Genomic DNA, 23,373 nt, shown 5'->3' on the forward strand with positions numbered 1-23,373 from the left:
AAATCCTCCTTATTGTGCAGAAACACAAACCAGAACTTAGAATTAATTCTCAGAAGTGTGAAGGCAGCAACCCTGGATAATTAAAAGAACCACAAGATATACACAAGTATCTTCAATGTTATCTTCCAATATATTAAGTGAAGACATTTTATTTTGCATGTGTTAAGATGGATCCAGTCAGAGAAATAAGCTTTCTGCATCTGAATAATTTATCAAAATAATGTTTATTTTCCCCACAAAGAATCAGCACTCATTGTGGAGGATCCAGATTCCTGGGTCTTGCAGCATCCAAATAAAGCTTTTGATTTACACCAGTTCTGTGAAGTTTAGAATTGAAGCAAGTCTTTTCATAATTACTGTAGTACAAACTGCTAGAGAATTACTGGTATGTGGAACAATTACAACAGTTCAGGAAATGGATGTCTTAGTGCACTTATGTCTTATTTTTTTTGTTTAGCAAACATGCTATATTGTCTATTGTCTGTGCACAAAGTGAAAACTGTAGATTCCCACTGTAGAAGAAATCCGTCTCAGTAAGCAACACACTGTGTCAAGCTGCCCTTTCCTCCCTTAGACCTGCAGTCTTAAGACAAAAACTTTGCCAAACATTACATAATCTTTTTATTATTATTAAATGAGAAAATCTCATTCTCTTACATTGTCACATTGCTCGTCAGAGAAATGCTGCAGTGATGAAGAAAGTCAATGTTGGGGCAAAGTCCTCATTTCTACAACATTCATTTACAGAAATTATAGTCATGTTCAACACAGCTCATCAACACAACATTCTTAGGTTCCTTCACGAGGAGTCCAAAAGATCCTTCCTCTAAGGGGGCATGTCACTATGTAAAATTATAGTTCTCCCCTCTTTTGAACGATTCATTCTCAAACTGCACAAGATGCAAGGCAGACATCCTCTAGAAATCTTCACACATCATCATCATCTGATGTGTCACTGCTGCTTGTCTCCGTGTCTTCATTCTCAATTGTTGGTTTGAAAGTGCTGTTTTTCCAGGGACTGAATTTGAAGTCACAGATGAGGCCATTTTTTAGAATACCATTTTTCCTAAGGCCATTTTTTTGTAACTGAAATTTAAAGCACAAATCAATTTAGCTATCTGAAAATGGCAGATTGAAAAGCATTTATTTTTGTACAAGGTGTTAAGCATGTGTATTTCACGCCTGGCAACAAAAATTAACTTTGCAAGATTCGACAATGGCATTAGTACTATGTTTTGTAGATGCTTGCATTTCCAGGTTTCTTTTGGTTTTTTTAGGAACAAACATGAAAATAAGCATGTAATTAGATTCCTGTCATTAGATCTCAAGTCAAAGTATGAGGTTAAAGAGAGCCATGAACATAGATGTAAATCCCTAGTTACGATTCCATTTCCCATAAACTGAGTATGGTTTACATATTGCTTACATATATACAGTAAGTGGTCTCTACTGCCACATCCCTGATTCTATAAAGCTGAACTGGATAAAGGGGGGAGGCTACTTTAATATGAATACACAAAACTTTCTGCAGCCATTAGTAAGCTGACCCCTATTTCAAACCCAATTCAAATAGTTCAAACATCCCTTTCAAATAGGGATCTATGGTCTTATAGGAATTACCTAGTTTCTAGATACCCATCTTCCCCTCCTGTATCTCTGAACCAGTAGATTAACAAAATATTTCCTCAGACTAAATATTGGAAATCCCCCCTGCAATATTCAAGGCTCAAATCTAATGGATGGAACAAGATGCAAAAAGTTTAAATAAGAGGTCAACCAACAGTAAGAAACTTCTTGCCCTTGTAATTTAAAACACTCACCAATGTGTATCTAACAAACAGGCTCTTATAGGAAAACAAGATTCCCATTGCCACCATAAATAGTTGTGCAGGCAGCACAAAAATATGGAGGCTTATATGAACTATCGGCTCTCTCAGGCATTAAGAAGGTACTAGTTGATCATTTTAACACTGAGATGCTTCAATATGGAATGTAAGAAAGATGTCCATCTTCTATCCCACTCAGTAGAATATTTCACTTGAAACATAAGAAACTCAAGTTATGCAGAGCTAGCTTTCGCTCTCACCTGTTCACTAATGACCTGAAATTCCCTCATTTCATCCTCAGTTAGCGGAGCACAGGTCTCATCGTTTTCACTGTCTTCCTGCCAACCCATCTCCTTTAACAATCTTTACAAAAGAAATAAAAATGTGGACATTTATAAAAAGATCAGCAACTTTCATTCTCCAGACCTAATTGCTCTGAAGGGTGCAATTTAATTCTTCTGGCCAGCTCTCACAACCTTGCATTCTTAAGACTTTTTGGAGAAAGTGATTGAAAAAGCAAACGGTTTGCTTCACTTCCCTGTCCATTTTTTCTTCATGCCTCTCTTCTTCCCATTCGAGAAAGAACAGTACAGAAAGAACATCAATACATGAGAAAACCCAGTGCACGACAGGGGTCTATACATGGATGCTTATCTAATGTATTTCTAACCCATTCTTTAGGATACAACAGAGGCAAATGTTCAACTTAAAACAATATAAATAAAACAGCACTTCCAAGGACCATACAGCTGAATGACAATAACTATTTATGTGCAGTATGTGAAATACTGAATCAAAACTATCAAGTTAATTCCTATTGTTAGCCAACTTAACCTTGTATACAAGGGGTGGGAAACCTTCAGTCCTCAAGTCAAATTTGGCCAGGCAAGGGGCTAAATTTTGTCCATGATACTATTTTCCCCAAACCAGAGACACCTGCCCTACACCTGTCATTATGTGACATCAGGTGTGGGGCAGGTGGAAGTATGGCTTAATCAGCTGCGCTGTTGTTCCCCTGAGAAACTTGATAGCCTAGCTGATCCTTGCAGAAAACCAAGATGAAGTCACTGCCCATCAGCTGATGTGCGCTGAATTCAAGCCTACTGGATCTACTGCATGATTGAGTTCCACTGGGAATTGATGTCAGTCGACCGACAGGTTGTCCTGCCTACCTGTCAAAAGTTGGCCTATGGACAGACAAGGTTCTGCTCCACCAGGTCAAAACGTTTCCCTGCCGCTGCTGTATACCTATCCTTCCAGCAAGCAGTATTTTTCAACAGGTTAAAACCATGCCAATAATTGGAAAAATACATACCGATGCTCTGCTTCAAGTGAGCTTGAAAGGACATCGGTCTGCGGAAATGTTGAAGACCGAATGATCTGCTGAGACATCATTATATCATTTCTATTTTCTTGAGGAATTTCATTTTCAAAGTTTCGGTTTATGTCCCTCTCTTCGTGACCATTGTTGCTGTTATGTAAATTAAATTCATCATCATCATCCTGTTAAAGAAGTCACATATTTGAGTAAATTCCAAAAAGATTTGTCCGTGATTTGCATGAATATAAAGACGCAACAAGCCTACATATTGCATCCCACTGGAAGTTAAGCCCTTAGAAGAGTACTGCTAGAGCTTGTCCAGCATTCCATTTTCCACAGAAGCCAATAGATGTCTCTGAGGAACCCACAAACAAGACATGAGTGCAATGGAACTCTGCTGCTGTTGCTCCCACCCAAGCAAGTGTCTTTCAGGGGCACACCGCCTCCAATTCTGGGGAGAGCATATAGACATTGTGACTAATGAGACTGTTATCTCTGAATTGTGAAGTACAAAGTACCTATGTTTACTTTTGGGGTGTGATACAGGACTGATTAAAACAGCTGAATTTTAAGCTACATAGGATAGCGTCAGTAAATTCTGATGACCAACATATGCTAAGCTCACTATGGAAGATATTCCTTAGATTCCCAATGGAAGACAATCCTTATCTACATTTTACGTTGCTCTTTATGATCAACACTGCATCACAAGTCTTAAAGAAGATGCTAGCAATCCCACCCACCACTGAACCCACTGACTATACACAATTTTGGCTTTATGCACTATCCTCAGAACGCAGCCCCCATGTAAGCTGAAAGTCTGTAGTAAAAAATGAAACACACATGACCCTCTGTACAAAATTTGTAGTACCTTCTCTTGCCCATCATGCTCCTCTTCCACTCGATCCCGTTTCAGTGTCTTCAAGAATTCACTCTTCTTATCAGTGCGCATTCGAGTCAATTTGGTTAAGCGAGGCTGGCCAAGTTTATCAACTGGAGATGAGGAATTTGATCGATTACACTATGGTGGAGAAACACACAATACTGAGATGAAGAAAAACTACATGGCAATGTTTCATTTTGTTCAGCTGCCATTATTTCTGTTTTATTTAAATATAGTTTCAGGTTTCCATTTAATTCTCAAAAATCACAAGTTCATGAAACATAGCTTCTCAAAACTAGAAATACCCCAAATAAAAAATAACAAATTTTTCTGTACCTCTTTCACTGAATTCTGTGATCCAACAGCCTTAGCAGTAGATTTGAAAGCACTAAAGTTTCCAATACCGTATGGAGAATCATGAGGAAATGGAGGGCCAAGTTTGTTGTCTTTTGTTTGGCTTTTCCACTGTGTTGTCTAAATAAATCAAAATGATGAACAATTTTTGACCAGGTTAATAAACTAAATTCTTTACATTATTTAATGTTTATGACAAGAACCTGAACATGTTTATATAGCACCATCAGTCTACATGACAATATATGAAAAAAAATTAATTAAAGAGGGGGGTTGGCCCCTTCCTTGAGAAGCTTAGAATCTAAATTTTGACAAAGCGAAAGAGAAGGCAATGAGAAACAGAGAGAGGTAACAAGAGATAAAGGAGTAAACAGGGTTGCATTTATTTTGGTTTAATATGTGTCTTACATGTAATGCTTTAACACAGAAAATGAAAAACATTACAAAACAATCTGCAATCCCCTCCTCCAAGACACATTACTTATACGCATCTTACCTTTGCAGGTGGAATGACAGGTTTGGGAACTAAACCTTTATAGACACTTGTACCAGTTCCATTCTTGACTGACTGTGAATGAATATTTCCTGCTACAGGGAGTCCAGATATCTGTAAATCTTTCGTACTGCCTTTCTTTATAACCAGCATTCGTGGAGATCTAGATTTTGGGTTCAGAGGATATTCTGCAAAGAAACAAAAGTTTCATCTTATATATTGTGTTGATATTTTTTAATTCAGGAGGAAAACACTGAAGAGGCTCAGGTGATACAGTTCTCCTTATACTCTGTAGATCATCATAGCAAAACAAGTGTTTATGTTTATAACCAGGTACCATGGAACTGAAAGAAGCCGTCTGACCTAAGAAGAGACAGTATTTAAAACAGTCCAACAGCTTTAGGCACAGAACATCATCTTGACCCCACCAAAAAAGACTGCCAGGACATGAAACAAAACAGAATGATTTTTTAAAAAGAGGAAGGCATCAGCATACTTGAAGGAACCCCAAAGTCCTTGTGAAGTACAAAAAAAATAAAATACAAAACCTTAGGTGAGGAAAAAACCCAAAACATGGCCCAAGAATAACCAAGCATGCTTAGCAGCCATGTGATGCTGCATGACAGTTAGAAAATAAAAACAGAATGGAGCATGGAATGGACTATCCTGGGAGGGCACAGCTGGCTGACACCTAATTCTGGTTAGGTGACATGCATATACTGTAACTGCTGCAGGCCCCACTTGCATCAGAAATTTTCTCTAACAATGCACAGCCATCATGGTTTCAGGAACACTAACACGTGATGGCTATCTTTAGTGCAAGAATGTGAATATGCATACATTATAACTCCTTATGAGCAGCACAGCCACATTATTCTGATAGTTTTCAATGCTCAATAAATGCATCACAAAAATCAAACAGCATCACAAAGTATAGCTGACTGAAGGTGCAAGAATAAAGATCACTTCAAAGGCATTTTTTAACAAAATGACACTCTAAAAGCTTTACTGTAATTTAAAGCCCAGTGCTCTTACCCCAAACACCAGCAGCTAATGATTTATTCTGGTTTGGTTCTCTCTCATATTCAGGATTCAGGGATGGCTGAAAAGAAGGGGGGAAACAAAATACAGTTTGATTTAAGATCTGCTGGAAAATATCCAAACATGCCAGATCATAAATATGACAATTTAGAGAGAATATTCAGATCTGGCAAATGATGTTTACCAATGAGGGTGCTGAATCTTATTTCAACATCACTCAATGAAACCTACATCTAACAAAATGAAATCTACATAAAACCACCAATAGAGGTCACCCAAGGGTTTGGGGTTCAAAGTCATCACTATGCAATATCCAATGCTATCTTTTCTTTCCATCTCACTCCAGGGAGGCTTTAAGCAGGGTTTGGGAACAGAATCCCACTGGCAGACCACATCTTGATGTCGCCTACACCACACAGGCTGGCAAGGCCACTCACCTGTTAATCATCTGGAACCACCCTGAAATCATAACTCAAGACAGGCTGAAAATTAAGTTCCCTGCTGAAAGTAGAGCTCAGCACTGATTGAAAGTCCCTGCTTTCACCAGATTGGCTGTACTAAGAAGTTCCCAAATGGGAACTCCCTACTGTAGCTGATCACAGTGGGGGCTTGCTCTCAGCACCTATCAGCACTGACACCCAATTCCCATTGTCAAGTAAAGGTCAGGAGTGCACTTCTACCAATGGAGCTCTTGATTAAAGCTCAATGAAAGCACATAAACGATTCACTTCTGCGAGTGAATGAGTTCATTATGATTAACTTACAAAATCTTCGGCTTCAAATTGTTTGGGTTCTTCCTTGTCTTCCTTTTTCAGAGTCTCACTTTCCGGTGCATTTTTTTCATGCAACCCTTGGCTTTTTCCAGACTGAAAGCTACTGGCACGAGCACGTGAACCTCCGCTATGATATCCCACTCTGTGGTGTGTGTTTTCAGTGCCATTTCTACCTTGTGAACGCCAGCCATTTCTCTCCTTTCTTCCCATATGCCCTTGGATTTTAAAATGGCAAAGTTACAAGCAGTTTCAAAAAAAAATACTTTGCAGAAAAAAATTGAAATGTAGCATGCTAAAAATAACTGAATTTTGGTGGAACTGTAAATTAGGAACTGAAATGATTGATATTAAAAATTAGAATAAGATCCCATGGTTAGTCACTCGGAAAATCTAAGAGGGGTAGTGTCGAAAAAAGACAAAAGTATGTTGTGTAATAAGTGAACTGCAGCAGAAGTATTAATTTCAAAAGAATAAACAGAAGTTATCACCCATAAAAGAATGGAAATAGGCAATCCAGCACAGGATTTTAATGTATAAATTTTCTTTAAACTTTTAGAGAAGGGACAATGAACATGCAAAAAAACTCATCGCAACTTTGAAAAAGTTTGTTTTTTCCTGGTGTAGTAATACGCAATATACAAATACTGGAAAGTAAATTTGGGGTAGTAATTTTACAAAATACATCCAAGTGTTGCTCACCCTCCTATAGCTATACTACAGAGGATAAAGCACAATCTATGGCTCTTCATCCAAAGAGCAGTTCTGTAGTTGTGCTGCATGGAGTTTTCAGTTTATCCAATACAGTCACCCATATTGATTTCAGCATACACAGTGAACTGTTCAGAGGGTTTATGAACTAGGAGCAGCTCAACACTTAAAAAACAGTAAAAATAAAATAGGGTTACACTGTATCTAGAGGATTAAACACATACAAACCTCCATTTGAACGACCACTACTAGGATCAAATCCATCAGAAGAATTGTGTCGCCTACGGTTAACTTCATAACGATTCTCTGTCCATGAAAAGCTGTCGGAATGCTTCTCAAAATTCAGTGATGACTAAAAGTAAACACAAATATTAAGTGAGGTCTACAACAGCAAAACTAAATAAATCATCTTCAGCTACTGTGTTGGCATGCAAGAGTGCATAGGTTTGGTGTTTAAACACTTTTTAGTTTTTCTAAATCTGAAGCCACTAAAATCATCCCCAATATTATTATTACTATTTATTGAATTTATATACCACCCTATACCCAGGGGTCTCAGGGCGGCTTTAAGAATAAAATCAAAATATAAAACCACAAAATACATAATCAAAATAAAAACAACAACCCAATAACCCCCCCCAAAAAAGCCACATTTTAAAAGGGCAAGAGTAAAGGGGAGATAAAGTCATAAACTTCCAGAGCAACTGACAAGCAGCACTCTGCCATTTTACCTGCGTTCTGTGGCTGCGAGGTATAACTGTCATGAAATATATTAGATGAGCAGCAGACTGGTTTCCTAGGTGAGCAAGTTTGAAAGCCAAGGCTCCACTATCAAAAAGGTCCTACCATATAGCATCACCTACACAGTGGTGATGAGACACAGTACAGGGTCACTAACTTATTACCTCACCTGGCAAGCTAGAGAATCTTTTGAAACAACTGGGTCTGAAACTGTAAAGGCTTTTAAAGGTAATGACAAAATTTAATTTACCTCTAAAAGAAACTGTGAGCCAGGGCAAATTAAACAGTAGCAGAGTCATACTGCTATAGCACCATTCTTTGCTATCACTGTACAAAGCTATACAGTGGTACCTTGGTTTACGAATTAATCCGTTCCAGAAGTCCATTCTTAGACAAAAGCGTTCTTAAACCACGACGTGCTTTCCCATAGCAGTGGGGGACTCAATTTACAAATGGAACACACTCAACAGGAAGCGAAACATGTTCTTATTCCAAGGCAAAGTTCACAAACCAAAACACCTACTTCCAGGTTTGCAGTATTCTTAATTCAAATTGTTCATAAACTAAGCTGTTCTTAAATGAAGGTACCACTATATTGGCCAGCTAAAACTGCCAACTATTTGTAACTTCCTGCATTTTCATCCTCATGACCACCTATTCTTTGAGGTATGTCCTATACAGGCGTACCTTGGAAGCTGAATGGAAGCCGTTCCGGAAGTCCGTTAAACTTCCAAAATGTTTGACTTCCAAGGCACGGCTTCCAATTGGCTGCAGGAGCTTCCTGCAGCCAATCAGAAGCTGCGAAAGCCCCGTCGGACATCCAGCTTCCAAAAGAATGTTGGCAAACCAGAACACCCACTTCCAGGTTTGCGGCGTTCAGGACCCAAAATGTTCAACTGCTAAGGCGTTCATCAACCAAGGTACGACTGTTCAAGTCACTGAAAGATCTGCTACCTTGTGTTACTATTTCGATACAAGTTTCAAGAAATCTTGCACCTAAGTGCAAACATGCAGTCTGCAATTTCAGCACATGGTGGAGCTAGTGTTCCATCAAGCATGCTGATATTGCAAAGTGAGTTGTTAAAAGTTTGGTTGATTTATGACCTTTCAAGCTATTATTGATCTTTACCCTATTGCAAGGTAGAAAACAAGTTGATACCAAAGAACAGGGGAAGAGAAGTATTACATCTTGCAAACAGAATCTGGTGGCATTTTCACTTAAAGGTTTACAAAGCAAGATCTTTTCTGGGTTTTGTTGGGGGGTTGGTTCTTTACACACCACCAGAAAGTCATTTTTAGCTTAAACTACTCTACACATTATTGGCATCACAATGTATTTCCAGTTTGCTTTTCCCATTCCCTCATGAGGTTTTAAATGAATGTTAAGATAAGGTCAATGAGAAACAAATGAGCACTACAAAACATATATTTACATTGACCAGTCACTTTAGTGACACAGCCCCCAGCCCTGATTTGCGTGGGGGTTGCATTCCAGGTCATTGGGTGCAATGGCCACTTCCAGGTTGCCACAATGTGTGTGTGTGTGGTTGCGCATCAATTGGACACACAAAAATCGTCCGTTGCCTGTACTATAATAATGCAGCTGATGTTGCTTTGCAGTCACACCAAATACCAAGAACTCATGTCCAGAACAAGTCGGAGTGATTAAAAACAATACATTACATTCAAAGCCACTCACACATCAGACTTCACTTCCTCTCCTTCCTCTTACAGGCCCCTCAAATTTGCTCCAGAGGGTCCTGAACCCTTAAGCCAACTTGAGGGTGCAGATAGACGGCGGCAGGAGGGAGGAGAGGAAGATAGAAATCCCATTGCATGAGTGGAGCTCCACTTGTACGAGGCTGGATTCTGTCCAATGTGATAAACACCAGATTTAAGATGTACATTTACTTTTCAAATAAGTCCCACATTTCAGTAAATGTGCATAGGTTCAGGCTCCAATAAATGTCAAGAAATGAAGGCTAGGCAAAATTGTTTCTCTACAGGTCATCCATGCTGCTTGATTTGTAGAGTTTGATTATTCATAGTTAGAGAATTTAATCATTTTCAATCACATGTAAATGGCAAGCATAAAGCAGGACAAGAACTTAGTGAGCTTTGTCTCTAAATGGATGTCAGATCCACTGCAAAGTCCACATTAACACAACATATGGCTTGTTCTTTTAAACCATGGTGATCTTTTGGGGGCATTTGACCAGTCAAATACCATATTTTTCCATGTCCCCCGTGTATAACACGAGTCCTATTTTTTGGGACTCCAAATAAAGAAATCTCCCATATGCACTGTCCATGTATAAGATGACCCCCCCTCATTTTAAACTTGAAAAAATAGGGGGGAAATATAGTCTTATACATGGAAAAATGCGGTAATTATCAAGTATTTTTCCAGCAAAACACTATGGGTAAGATCCAGAGACAATTGAATGGAACTCTGCTCACACATCAGTTTTTCTGGCTCCTCCCTAGACCCAAATGCTGTGACTGAAGATTGATAGACCCCCTGGAAAAGGGTGGAATGGGACAAAGGAGTCAGGAAAGGGAAACTGGACATATCAGGCAGATCTACTTTGTTCAAGGGGAAGCACTTTTCCACTTGTGCAAAAAAAAAATCTCTGGATCCAAGCCGATGAGATAAACAGGGTTGACACTTATGCCAACTACACACACACACACACACCACAAAACCCCAAATTACATAGCTGTTACTGCGAAACAATGATATAAAAAGAGCAATAAATTATTGGGCAGATCTGAGCATTACATGAATGGACTTCTGCTAACAGAATGGGTCTTTGCCTTCCCAAAATCTGCTCCAGAGTTGCCCAACCCTCTAGAGCAGGTTTTGAGGATGTGTGGAGAGCTGCAGTGGTGAAAGCGAGGAAGGTAAAGTTCATTGAATGTGCACATGGACATGGTTGGATATGACCCTTTAAAAAACTTTTTAAACCAGTCCTTCCTCCAGAGAACTTACGGTGGCAAACATACATAAGCTGAAAACTATTCAAAACAATAAGCACCACAATGCAATTTGGGGAGGCAAGAAGGTAAGCTCTGCAGAGTGGTATTCCTACTGCTGTAAAATAATGGCCAATTTACAATGTTTTACCTGTTTAAAACATAATTCTATTAACATGCTTGTATCATAATAATGTTTCATTTAAACTAGGCTATTTTTACAAAGAGAGGCATACACCAATAGGATTTTAAACAAAAAAAAACCCTGAAAAATCTGGAACATACGGTCAGCACCAGCTGACCACTTTTCTTGCCTGTTTGCTTGCTTGCTTATTTTAAATGTATTTTACAGTCAAAAGGAGGTGAGCCAGGCATGCACTTTTGGTGATTATTCCCAAGTTAATTGTGGTGTTTACTATTAGGGCAGCAGAGGCAAATTACATTTGATTGCTGCAGTCAACCGCCCTGAGACCTACGGGCATAGGGCAGTATACAAATTTAATAAATAGTAATAACTATCATGGTGGCGTGATCTGTTTAAATTGTGAAATTTAGGCTCCCTTTTGGAAAACAGTTTTTCTTTGAGATTTTTGTTCTAATATCTCTTGAATATATAAACCAATGAAAAGCATGGGGTTGGAGGAGAGAAGGGTTGGAGTCATTACATCATTAAGTTCAGGATCTAACAGTAGCTGCACTACTGCACTAACAGTAGCTGAGTCTGGTATACGAATGAATGGTTTACACAACCTCTGCTAATTTCAAAAGTGAAAGAAAGATAAGTGGGTGCTGATACTCATAATGAACTGTAAGAACAGACCTTTGATGATGATGGTGGAGTAGGAAAATTAAGCCAGGCTGGAGCAAAGTCATGCTGCGCCATTTAGGTCCAGTCTCTCCAAATCAGTGAAAACAAGGCTTCAACACCTCATGGCAAATACCTATCAGAGAAGTGAAATGTAGGATATATATTTTTAATCACGTATCTTGCAATAAGACTTTAATATCCCCAAAGAAACTTAAAAGAACCACAATAACATTCAAGAATCACAGCTAACACAAACACAAATTTAAAAAGCTATTCACCAAGTGTACTTGGAAAAGCACTGAAATAAACTGGGAGTCATGAAGATTTTAACACCAGCAATGTTAATGTCTTAGACTGCAATTCTAACCACACTTACCTGGGAAAGTCCCACTTAGTTCAGCAGGACCTGCCTGTAAAGAGACAAAGTTAGGATTGCTCTGTACGTTCCGTAAGAAGCCACTGCTTCTGTGTGCCTTCCTCCTTGCTTTTCACCTCCTGGTGCTGTGATTTCTACCACAAATTCAGAAGCAGGCAGAAACAGTTCCTCCTGCCACTCTTTATAGCAATCCATGGCAGCAGCACCAGATTTCAACATCAGCCACAGAAGAGGAAAGTGGCCAGTAGCAGCACCAGCTGGCCTGTGGATCTGGATCCTGGGCCCTGAGACTGACAGGTGAAGGATCTAGCAGAGCTGGAAGACCACTGCAGCCTGTTCTGGGAATCCCTCTATGAGCTACCTATCCATCACCTCCCAATACACTGTATTTTGGATTGCCACTTATCTATAGTCAAGCAAACTGCAGTGTGAGATTATTACATTTTTAATATATGGGCAGATATATTTTGAGCTTAGCCTGTCTGCTAGGTTAAAGGCAGAAAGACTGAAGAAAGGCATGCTCTCTACCACAAAAGGCATGTCACAAGTCAGTTTTGCAGCAACTCAATGAAGAATATTCCCTTCTGTCATAGGAAAATGAGGATTTTCAAATGACAGTACCAATTCCTGACTACCACAGAGTAAGTGCTTGGTATTACCCTCATCTATATATACATATCTGGCATTTAACAGTTTTCTGAATCTTTAGATACTGTATGTATTCCGACTTCCATTTTTATGTGACCCTCAATACTGAACAAAGTTGTTCGGCCCTTTTACAGGCTACAATGATCTTAACTGCTGAGCAACAGTATGTGACAGTTCCTTTTCAGTTCAGTTCATATTCAGTTGCTGAATATCTGATAGCCATCTTCATCTTCAGCACTTCATTAATTATGGATTTCATGTATAATATGGAAGTTTTACAAGGAGTTTCTCCGGCCAACTGACAAAAAGTAAAATCTGCACTCATTTTCACTATGCCACTATCTCACACCTCGCTCTGCCAAGGCCAAGCTCATGTAGTAGTTTTAATACAAGCATAGGCTAAAATGCACCCCAGTATACAGTCATTTGACAACTAGGTTGCTTCCCACCCTTCATATTCTTAAGGGCAGTCACTGCATCCGGTCCCTTCTGCAAGCTTTCCATTCACAGAAAATCAAGTCTGGGTCTAACGTAGTATAAACAAAAACAGTTTTAAATTGTTTTTTGGTTGCTTTTATTTCTAGTTTGAAATAAAACAGTCCTCATCATTAGAAACTGTAAACTCTAGGGAGAGTGAGCATATCAGGTTACAATCAAGCTGACAACCCAATAAAATGTCGCCTAAGTTTAATTTTATTCCACATCAATCCATACAATCATGGGTGCAGTCATTTAAACTGCATCTCGCAGCTCTAGAGTTGAAGGTCACTACTTTCTGGAAAATGCTACAGCTCAGTCATGTCATCATACCAGCTACACTACACAATTTAAAAGCAAGAGTGGGTGGGGTTTTCTATTAAGTATCTATCTAATGGCATGGAGATGTTTTTAGTGGAGCGCAGGGGCCCTAACATCTTGTAAGCAGCAAGCTATATTAGATGTGTTTCCAAGTCTATGTTGAAAAGCACTTAAAAGCTGTTAATGACTGCATGAGTTAATTTCTATAACTATTTACTGAATTTTTATGCCCCTCAGATTTCAGGGCAGTTTACAAAAATATAAGAAACTATTTCTAATCAGAAGAATAGGGTGAGCCCATATTACGTGTGTGTGTGTGTGTGTGTGTGTGAGAGAGAGAGAGAGAGAGAGAGAGAGAGAGAGAGAGAGAGAGAGAGAGAGAAATTTCAGGATATAGAGTACCCAGGTACTTATCACCCTGAATTGACTACTTTCAATAGTTATGTTACTAAGAATTAAGAAGAAATGTATCGCCATCAAGTCTTAGGGGTTGCATAAGAAAGGAAATGCAGTTCAAAGAAATAGCAGAGAACACTAGAGCAAGAGAGCCTGGCTTATGACCATACCATGTACACTTAATTTGCTCCAGGGCTAGAACAAGGTGAAACAGCCCTGAAAAGATATCCAAAGTAGAAAAAGAATCATAATTATTCCACTCTTCAGACTTGTGCGCCTCATTTGCACCACACAGTAAGCCGCACCATGGCTTGATAGGATTGTGCAAATGTGCAGGACCATGGAGCTAAGCAAAGGTTGGCACCAGTATTTTGTTTGTGGACACCTCACAGGCTACAGACTTGCAATCTCTAGCACTTGTTGTGCAGCAGTTGTCATTTGCAGTGTCTTCATCATGATTAGCAGCAGGACTCACTTATAAGCATACCATGCATATATACAAGACTGCCCAAATTGTGTAGTTTCAAAACAGCTTTTTGTGGTTTTTTTGTCCGTACGAAACAAGAATGCACTTATAATAAATATCATAGCTCCTTGGATGTGCTAAATTTAGTTATAGTAGGAGTTTCACATTTCCCAAGTATAAAGCAATTAATCATAACATTTTTAATTATCGATCCACAACTACACCATCCTAGAATGAACAGTCATCTCATCACTGTACTGCATACAAAGATCCTTACAATGCCTAACATTTCTAAAATACTATTTGCAATGTTAGGAGCCGCATATACTGTGAAGTGCTGGATGACCAATTTATCATGTATGCACTCAATTCGGGCCAAAGAGAGAACCTGCAGGAACTAACTACAAACCCCAATGGAGAACATGCTATGATTTTGGAACACTGAAAACCCGAAAGTAAATGCCTCGGTTTTCGAACGCGCCTCAGAATTCGAACAGGAAATGCAGCTTCCGTTTTGAGTTTTCCATTTTGAGGCTTCCGCTTTCAGTTTTTGTTTTTTGAACATTTCGGAACTTGAACAGACTTCCGAAACTGATTACATTTGAAAACCGAGGTACCACTGTATAGGGCCAATCTCACCTTTCTTAAGTGGAAATTCCACAACTGGAATGCTTTGTGCCATGCTTCCACCAATTTTTATTCTTTAGGTGGTGGTACATAAAACAAAGTATCAGAAGACTATATTCTACAAGTGGGTTCACAAAGGAGGAGGTGGCCTTTCAAACCCTGGCCTCACGTCATTTACTGTTTTATAGGTCAACATTAGCTCACTGAATTGGGCCCAGAAACAAATTGGAAACTATATAACTAAAGCAACACAGCCTACAAAATACACACCAGAAAACAATTGTTTTTACATACACTGGGATTCTAATAGTGTAAAAGCAATCACATTAACTCACTGAGTGCAATGGGGCTTACTTCCAGGGAAGTGGGCTAGGACAGATAACTTGCATGGAATTGTTTCTACACAATACAAAAGTTTCAGTTGCATAATCAGAAACTATCATTCTATGACTTCTATCAGGATTTGTCATCATTGTAAGATGCGGCACACATTCTGAGGCACACTTTTTAATGCTTCTGTGGAAGGAAAATTACAGAATATCCTGTTCGGGAACAAGATACAATCTATGTAGCTGGTTCCACTTCAAGCTGCAATTAAAATTAAAGACCTACACAGTAAGAAACTGCATACATTATATACATACTGTACTATATAATTCAAATTCTTACTTTTGATGCCTGAATTAAGTCTGAAATTCTTGCTAATCATTTTAGCATGCACAGGTATGAAGATTTCCTTCACTTCTGTACAGAAATTGTACATAAACTCTATTGATGTCAACATTTTAGACCTCTTGCCAAAGATCCACAGAATCGTCAGGGGATTTCTGCAAGCACTTTTAGGAAAGATGGGGAATGTCTGCACTGAGCTCTCAACCAAGTATGCTGTACAAGGAAAGGGGAGATTCACTGTCATATCGGCAGACACAAAGAAAAAGCTAACTAAATAGAATTTTCAAAGATAAGTAGTCCAAGTCAAAAAATCAACAGAGATCAAAAGAATTGTTTATTCACTGAAGAATCTTCACTCCCAGGCTTCACTTCAATCTCTGATTTAAGGTTTTAAATTGTCAAATTTGGGGGGAAGATTAACATACGTAAATATGCTGGAGTTTAAGGTGATTTGAATAGTGCCAAATATCAGTCACTTACTTTGTAACTAGGTTGTTTTGTCCATCTTATATATTTTTTGAGGCAGCACTGGATTCTGTTGAAAATAAACCTGCAGGAAATTTAAAATGTTATAATTAAACACAACTGTATTCTCATTGCCCTAATGAAGCTATCCAAGTTTTACTTCTAATAAAGTACAGAGCAAGATAAATTTAGAAGTAGTTAATCTACTGTGTTGACTCGAGTATTCTGCTGGAGAATAAATTAAAACGGAGGATCTAAACAGCCAACTAAAACAGAACATTCTGTAGCCAAGCTAAAGCTTAAGAGACCAATCCTATTTGGTAGAGAAACCTTTTGCCCATCCAATCATGTATAGAGTGACACCAAGCCCTTGGTCCAGTGCAGACCAGCCACCACCATTACTGCATAAGCACTAAGGCACCCAACATCATCAAAAGGGGTTTCACATCTTTAGCACAACCATACTGCATAAATGCACTAGCAAAAATGTATTTTAAATCCCAAGCCAGTGGGATTGCTGTGGACCCTAGCAGGTGTTTGAAGTATTTTGAAATATATATTTTAGCATGCCTGAACAATTTCATAAATTGCAGTATGCTCTTGAATGCCTTTGCTTTCTGCACCCCTCAACAATTATTGGGGAAGTTGTCTTATACCATTTCAGTATTCCAGCATCTTCATTTAAAAAAAACAACAACAGTGTCTGAGCCTGTGTCTACTCATAAGCAAGTTCTACTGAATCCCATGGTACTTAGTTCCAGTAAGAGGGGCTAGATTACTGCCTAACATAGCAGGGTTCCGATTTATCCCAATTGAAATGAGCAAGAAAATGAAACTATCAAATGTGTGTTTAGTAACAAGCCACTGCAAAGTACAGTACAGTCACACTTTAAGCACATTTAACTTGTGTTTATTTCAACCATACACCACATAAGTGCAAGTGAAATCCAAGCAAGAAAAAGAGATTAAAAGTTCTTTTCATGCTGGGTCCACTTGGGTTACCCAGCAAAGAGAGTTTTCAAGCACTCCACCTTGTTGGCTAAGCAAGGCCTGCTGAGTGTGCCAGCTCCAGGAGTACTAGGAATTCTTTCTCTCTCTCCTCCACCCTCCCCATCTGCTATCCATTTGGGTTTGGGTATATGCGGAACCACTGGAACCAAACCCCTGCATAAGATGCAACCCTACTGTACTGCAAAGGCTCATTTGACCCTGGGGTAAATATTATTCAGCATGGTGGCTCTCAAACACTGGAGTACAACTGGTACCAGTCTAAGACCACATGGCTAATTATCTGGAATAATAGGAGGGCACTATTTAGGCTAACCCTGTTCAAGGGGGTGAATTCTTCTTCAAGCTGGGCTTTATCTTAGCATAAAGAACTATTTAACTATACAAGTTAAATAGTTTGGTTTCTATTTTATTTTCTCTCCTGTTATGAGTCCAGTATTTCTCCTGTGCATATTAAGTTTCTGTTTTAATTTCTCTTCTGTTTTCTCCACTCTAACTTCCAAAGAGGATTGCTTCTAATTCATGAGTTGTATCCTTTCCACTGTCACTTGTCACTGGCTTGTCAACAAAATTAACAAATGCTCAGCTATACATCACCAGACACCAGCAGTTGCTTGGCATAAACAACTCTCTGTATGTGTTTTTTCTGGAGATGAAATATAACAACCAATAATCAAAAATCAAAAATATTAAGTTGATGTTGGCCCAGTTTGAATGTGCCTGCCCCTCTCTTCTTGTGCATATCGTAAGGAAGCAAACCAAGCTTAGCATTTCCAAAACAAACTAGAAGCTAGAAGCAAAGAACAAACCTTGGCTTCTTGAGTTAAATGAACCACAAGTGCTGTAGTTTATGGCTTACTATTAACCAGGCCAACATGGGGGCCAATGCACCTCATTTTTTGTGGTAGACTACATCTTTGGAAAGTGGCACCAAAATCATTTCAGAATCATATACAGTGGAACCCTCGGTTGTCTAACGTAATCCGTTCCGGAAGACCGTTCAACTTCCAAAACTTTTGACAACCGAGGCACAATTGCCAGTTGGCAAAATCCATTGAAAATGTGGGGAAACGCGCCTCAGAAGCCATTTGACTTCCAAGGCGTGTTCGAAAACGGAAGCATTCCAAATCGTTTTACTTCCGAAGCATTTGACAACCAAGGTTCCACTGTACCACTGTATATATTGGCAGTTAGGGCTTTAAAAATGCTTTCTGTAAAATATCAAAACAAATTGTGTACAAGGTTAATGGGCATTTAGAGGCAAAAGGAGCAAAGCATCACACATCTGCACTGGGGGACAGCATATGCCAGTATCCTCTTGTAAAAAAAATTATTGATATCAGGTGAAGATCCGAGTAGGATCAGGGTTCCATTTTAATAATCTAAAATTGTTCCAAGTGGCTATGGACTACCATATTATTGTTTATTTAATTTCTATACCACCCTTCATCCAAGGATCACAGGGCAGTTTACAACATATAAATGTATACCATAATAACATACATAACATAGTATGTACATACACAGATACCATAGTAACAAATAAAAACAATAATCCCACTCGAACACACAGTTTAAAAGGCCATAGACAGGGTAGTTAAATAAAGGCCTGTCTAATTAAACAAAGGCCTGGGAGAAAGGGAATGCTTTTGCCTGGTGCCTTAAGATGAGGGCACCAGGCAGGTCTCCCTGGGAAGAGCATTCCACGTTCACAGAAGTGTTTCTATACCAACACTACTATATCTGCTACATACACATAAGAGACTAAACAGAATGAGAATTCTATCTAGACAGCTCACAATCAATTTTATATTTAGTGGCCAGTTGCAATCCTCTTGTGCCAAGCTTTAATACAGCTATCTTGAATTAAGCTAACCAGTTTTCTGGTTCAGACCTTACATGAAACTAAGATATTAGTACTAAAATCAGGTGGGGGGGTGTAGAGGAGAAAGACAAATAAGGCTTAATCCTGGTCCAAAACTATCATCATCGCACTATCAAGATGCCTGGCACTGACCTAATGATCACTTCTGCACATGGTTCAAATCCTAAATAGGATGCAAGTCCATTTAAGTTCAATCAGATTCATTTTCAAGTACAGTGGTGCCTCGCAAGACGAAATTAATTCGTTCCGCAAGTTTTGCCGTCTAGCGAATTTTTCGTCTTGCGAAGCACGGTTTTAACGGTTTAACAAAGTCGCGAGACGTTTTCGTCTTGCGAAGCAAACCCATAGGGAAATTCGTCTTGCGAGGCAAATCGAAAACGGAAAAACCTTTCGTCTAACGAGTTTTTTGTCTTGCGAGGCATTCGTCTTGCGAGGTACCACTGTAGTCATGAATCAGCTGAAACTTCAAATTTAAGTAGTAAGTCTAAGCTTCCTTAGAATCCAAGCAAGTTCTGATATAGTTAAAAAAGATTTTCATGTGTTAACATGCCTCTCAAACTTTTGATAAAGAAAAATATTAACAGAAGCAAAACAAAAAAGGAACATCTTCAACAGTTTACCTCACTTACAATTAATATTTGTAACAATTGTAGTTTCAGGCAATACTTACAAAATCCAAGAGAACTGCACAGATTGGCATTAACTCTCCGTGATTTGCGTTTTCCAGTTTGCTTCCCTTGCAGTAATGATCCGAGTTCCTTAAAGATACTACATCCGTAGCTATGCAATACAAGGGCTGATTATTGGAAATCAGCTACCCATTCTTCACATTTAAGGACTCCAAAAAGTTATTTTCAAAAAAGTCAGACAAGTCTGGTTTTAACAGCCTGTCTTATCTTCTGACACTTCTTCACTTTCCTATTCCGCATATATCTTATTATCATAAACATCAGTTCCAAAAGAAATAAATACACCTTTTATGACATAAAGAATAGAACTGAGAAGTCAAAGTCTGCATTCAATATGAAGTTCATTTCTAACAGTCGATTCAGACATCCACGGACAGCAGCTATCTGGATATTCCCATATTGCTTCTTCAGAACACTACAAAAAACCCCACTAAAAAATGAAAAATAAAGCTCTTTGTCTCTTCATTTAGGAAACAGACATCATTGTAAAAAGTAATTCCAAATTGCCTAAAAAATGAAAGCAATATTTGCCATAAATTCTACATCAATATTAGAAAAATTGGGAGCTACATTTAATATAATCTTCTAGACTTAGTTGACAAATCAAGTCAATCTCTGTTTTGACTGAAATGTTTGAACTAGAAAGCAAAAACAGTTCTTGAAAGTAGCATGCAGAACTTAAGAAGTTTATACAATTATCCATTCCATATGGAGAAAAATTAGTCCAAGATGATATCCTGAATTTAAGAGGAAGCAGGAGAAGAATCTCAAAAGTTCATAAACCGGGTTCTGCAGGCTTCAGAAGTGCTTGAAGTGGAAAAGCAACTGAACAGGTTATAATCCCAATTCCCTTTTTAGTCAACGTTTTCGCTTTCAATCGAAGCAGACTCTGCAGGTCAGCATCCAGCTACCTTTTTTTCACAGGCTGAGGCAACAGGTTGCAAAATATACAAGATCATGTTCAGAATCCAGATCACCTAGAAGTGGGGTAGGAGGCTGGGAAAAAGAGACAAGACATACAGCAATTAATGTTCCTTTCTTGAGACATCTAGGAAATCTGCAACATTATGAATCTGCTCTCTTGAGAATAATGAACACCATGTACTTGTGAACAAGGAAGCCTTAAAATAAGGACATGCAACGAAATCCACGCGGATTGCGCTGGAAACATATGCTGGAGTCAGCAGCGAAAAGGGGAGGGGAGGAGGTCCTACTCCAGGGTGAAACGGCAGTTGGCGTAGGAGTACTATCATGGGAGGCAGGCGCGAAGAAAACCGGAAGAATTAAAAAGTCCCACCAAGCACGTTCCTTGGCCCAATTTCGTACCAAAAAGGAAAAAAAGAAAGAATAAAGATAAAAGCTACAACGAACCAACCGAACAAAAGGAAGATCGGTGAAACGGGAGGATTTGCAGCTGCAACCCCTAGGCCTAGTTAGTCGGGAGAAGTCCCCACTCCGCGCCGCTGGGCTTACTTCCGAGTAAACACACGATAGGACCCCCCCCCCTCGAGGTGGCAATCTCGGATCCGGGACCCGAGGAAAGTATGAGGGGCGCGAGGAGGAAAGGCGTCCGCGGCTCTCCGAGCGTCTAACCTACGGGAGTGCGCACGCGTTTCCTGCCCAGGTTGCGCTCTCCCTCCTCCTCCCGTCCCATTTCATGGCCAGGTAAAGTCGGGGACGAGTCCTCCCGCTGGAGGTTGTCATATTTACACCCTCGCTCGCTCGCAATCTGCCCGCAGGGGGTTCGAAGCTGCTGCCTCCAACTGCCGCCCCTCGACCAAGCCGGGGCCCAACAGAGCTGGTGTCCCGTTTATTCCCCCCCCCCCCCGTTGGAAGAGGAAGGGAGACGGAGAAAGGACGGAGAGGCCACATGCCCAGGGCTCGATGCAGGCCGGGGGGCGGGGGGGAAGAGACCGAACTACGGGAGCCGCGCTCCGGCCGAGGATCCTTCGCAGCTGCGGAGCCTCAGAGCCCCGTTTCTCCTGCCTCTTCTCCCCCGGGGACGGGCCCGCTCGCCTGCCTGGCTCCGGAACCCCACGCTCCGCACACGCAAACATTGTTTCCTCCGCCACCTCTTCCCTCAGACCGACCGACCGGCGAGGGGGTGGCATGGAGGAAGGAGGAGGAGACGGCGGCGGCGCCGGCGTAACGCGGCTCTAACCTGCCAGCCAAGTCCCGGCCAAGCACAGCAGCTCCTGCGGGGTCCCGGATTTGAAAGCTCCTTTTTGCCGCCGCTTCTCCCCCGCCGCGCGCACAACTCCTCGCTCCAGTCAGTCAGTCAGCCCCAAAATGGCGCCGCTCCGAGCCGCAGCAGCGATGCCCTGCGCCCAAGCCTCGCGAGAGTTCGCCGCCAACAGCCGCCACGAGCAGCTAGACGAGGCTGGGCTTGTGTTGGGGGCGGGAGGGAGCGCGCGAGCGCCCGACGTTCTACGACGCTGTGTACATGTGTGAGGGAGGGAGGGAGAGGGAGAAGATTCTGGCTTGTGCGAAGCGGAGAACTCCAACGACAAGACACATACGACAGAACGCGCGCGGAGGTTTTAAGGGCCCCCCGAAAGGAGAGGTTTCGTGGAACCCCCGATCCACGCCTCGCGTTCCTATAAACGCCACCTTTCTCCTCCTCCCAACAACCTTCGCTTGCGCGGCGCTACTTCGGCTGAAGGCGCACCAGCCCGCGAGCAGCGCCCCCCTCGCGTGACGTCACTCGGAACAATCCCGAACGTTCGGAGAGCGGCGAAAGGGGGAATCCCCTCAGCGAGCGCGCTGCTTTTTCAAGTTGGAGGGAGGAGGGAATCCCCGGCTGCCGGCTTCTGCAGCGCGGCGAGCGAGAGGAAGCCAGCGGCGGCTAAAGTGGATGTCGTTTCCCACCCTCCGCGACAGCGGCTGCATATTGCATAAGACAAAACGCGCCCGACCCCCGGCGTTTTATTTGGGGATTTATTTATTTTTTGCCATAACTGGTGTTTTTGTTTTTTTAAAAAAATATGTTTAATCTGCTGGCTCCCAGTTTATTATACTGCATTTTGCACTTCGGTGGATATGTTTTTGTAAGCTGCCTTGAAATATTATTTTTATTTTTTTAAAAAAATAGACTGATGGCGTGCTTCGCCAGCCTCCCTTCCCACAGCGTTCATTGTCTGGCTCTGACAGAAGGAGCGTTGTGACTCATTATTCTGCGTCATGCTATGCCGAAAACATTTGTTTGTTTTTAAAACACCATACCCTGCCATTGATTAAATAGTAATAAGGCAGCTTTATTACAGAACACTGAAACAGATTGGCCATCGTTTTAAAAACAAAAACAAACCGCAGAACAGCAAATCCTATTCTACAAAGACAGCAAGTCAGGGTTACCCACCCATAGGTGCACCAAAGCGCACGTGGGTCACACGGACAGTGGCGTAGCGTGGGTTCTCAGC

General features: G+C 40.6%; 1 protein-coding gene across 3 annotated transcripts; it reads right to left on the reverse strand.

Moving 5' to 3' along the window:
* Window positions 1-205: 205 nt before the first annotated feature.
* On the reverse strand, window positions 206-22,275 carry GPBP1 (GC-rich promoter binding protein 1). Of its 3 annotated transcripts, XM_081213025.1 has the most exons (14): window positions 22,116-22,275; window positions 19,936-20,950; window positions 16,384-16,457; window positions 12,301-12,330; window positions 11,937-12,057; window positions 7,628-7,751; window positions 6,683-6,906; window positions 5,913-5,979; window positions 4,881-5,065; window positions 4,367-4,504; window positions 4,019-4,168; window positions 3,142-3,329; window positions 2,087-2,189; window positions 206-1,086 (listed from the first exon to the last, which is right to left on the reverse strand). In XM_081213025.1, exons 5-14 carry the CDS (start codon window positions 11,997-11,999, stop codon window positions 928-930), a joined length of 1,401 nt encoding a protein of 466 aa, XP_081069151.1. In that variant the 5' UTR covers window positions 12,000-12,057; window positions 12,301-12,330; window positions 16,384-16,457; window positions 19,936-20,950; window positions 22,116-22,275; the 3' UTR covers window positions 206-927. The 3 variants fall into 3 exon arrangements, with proteins under 3 accessions (XP_081069151.1, XP_081069150.1, XP_081069152.1); XM_081213024.1 differs by lacking the exon at window positions 12,301-12,330 and having other exon boundaries at window positions 16,388-16,457; XM_081213026.1 differs by lacking the exons at window positions 12,301-12,330; window positions 16,384-16,457; window positions 19,936-20,950; window positions 22,116-22,275 and adding an exon at window positions 15,905-16,012.
* Window positions 22,276-23,373: the final 1,098 nt, after the last annotated feature.

Source organism: Podarcis bocagei (genome assembly GCF_964188305.1).
Source record: "Podarcis bocagei genome assembly, chromosome: 11".
Classification (NCBI taxonomy): domain Eukaryota; kingdom Metazoa; phylum Chordata; class Lepidosauria; order Squamata; family Lacertidae; genus Podarcis; species Podarcis bocagei.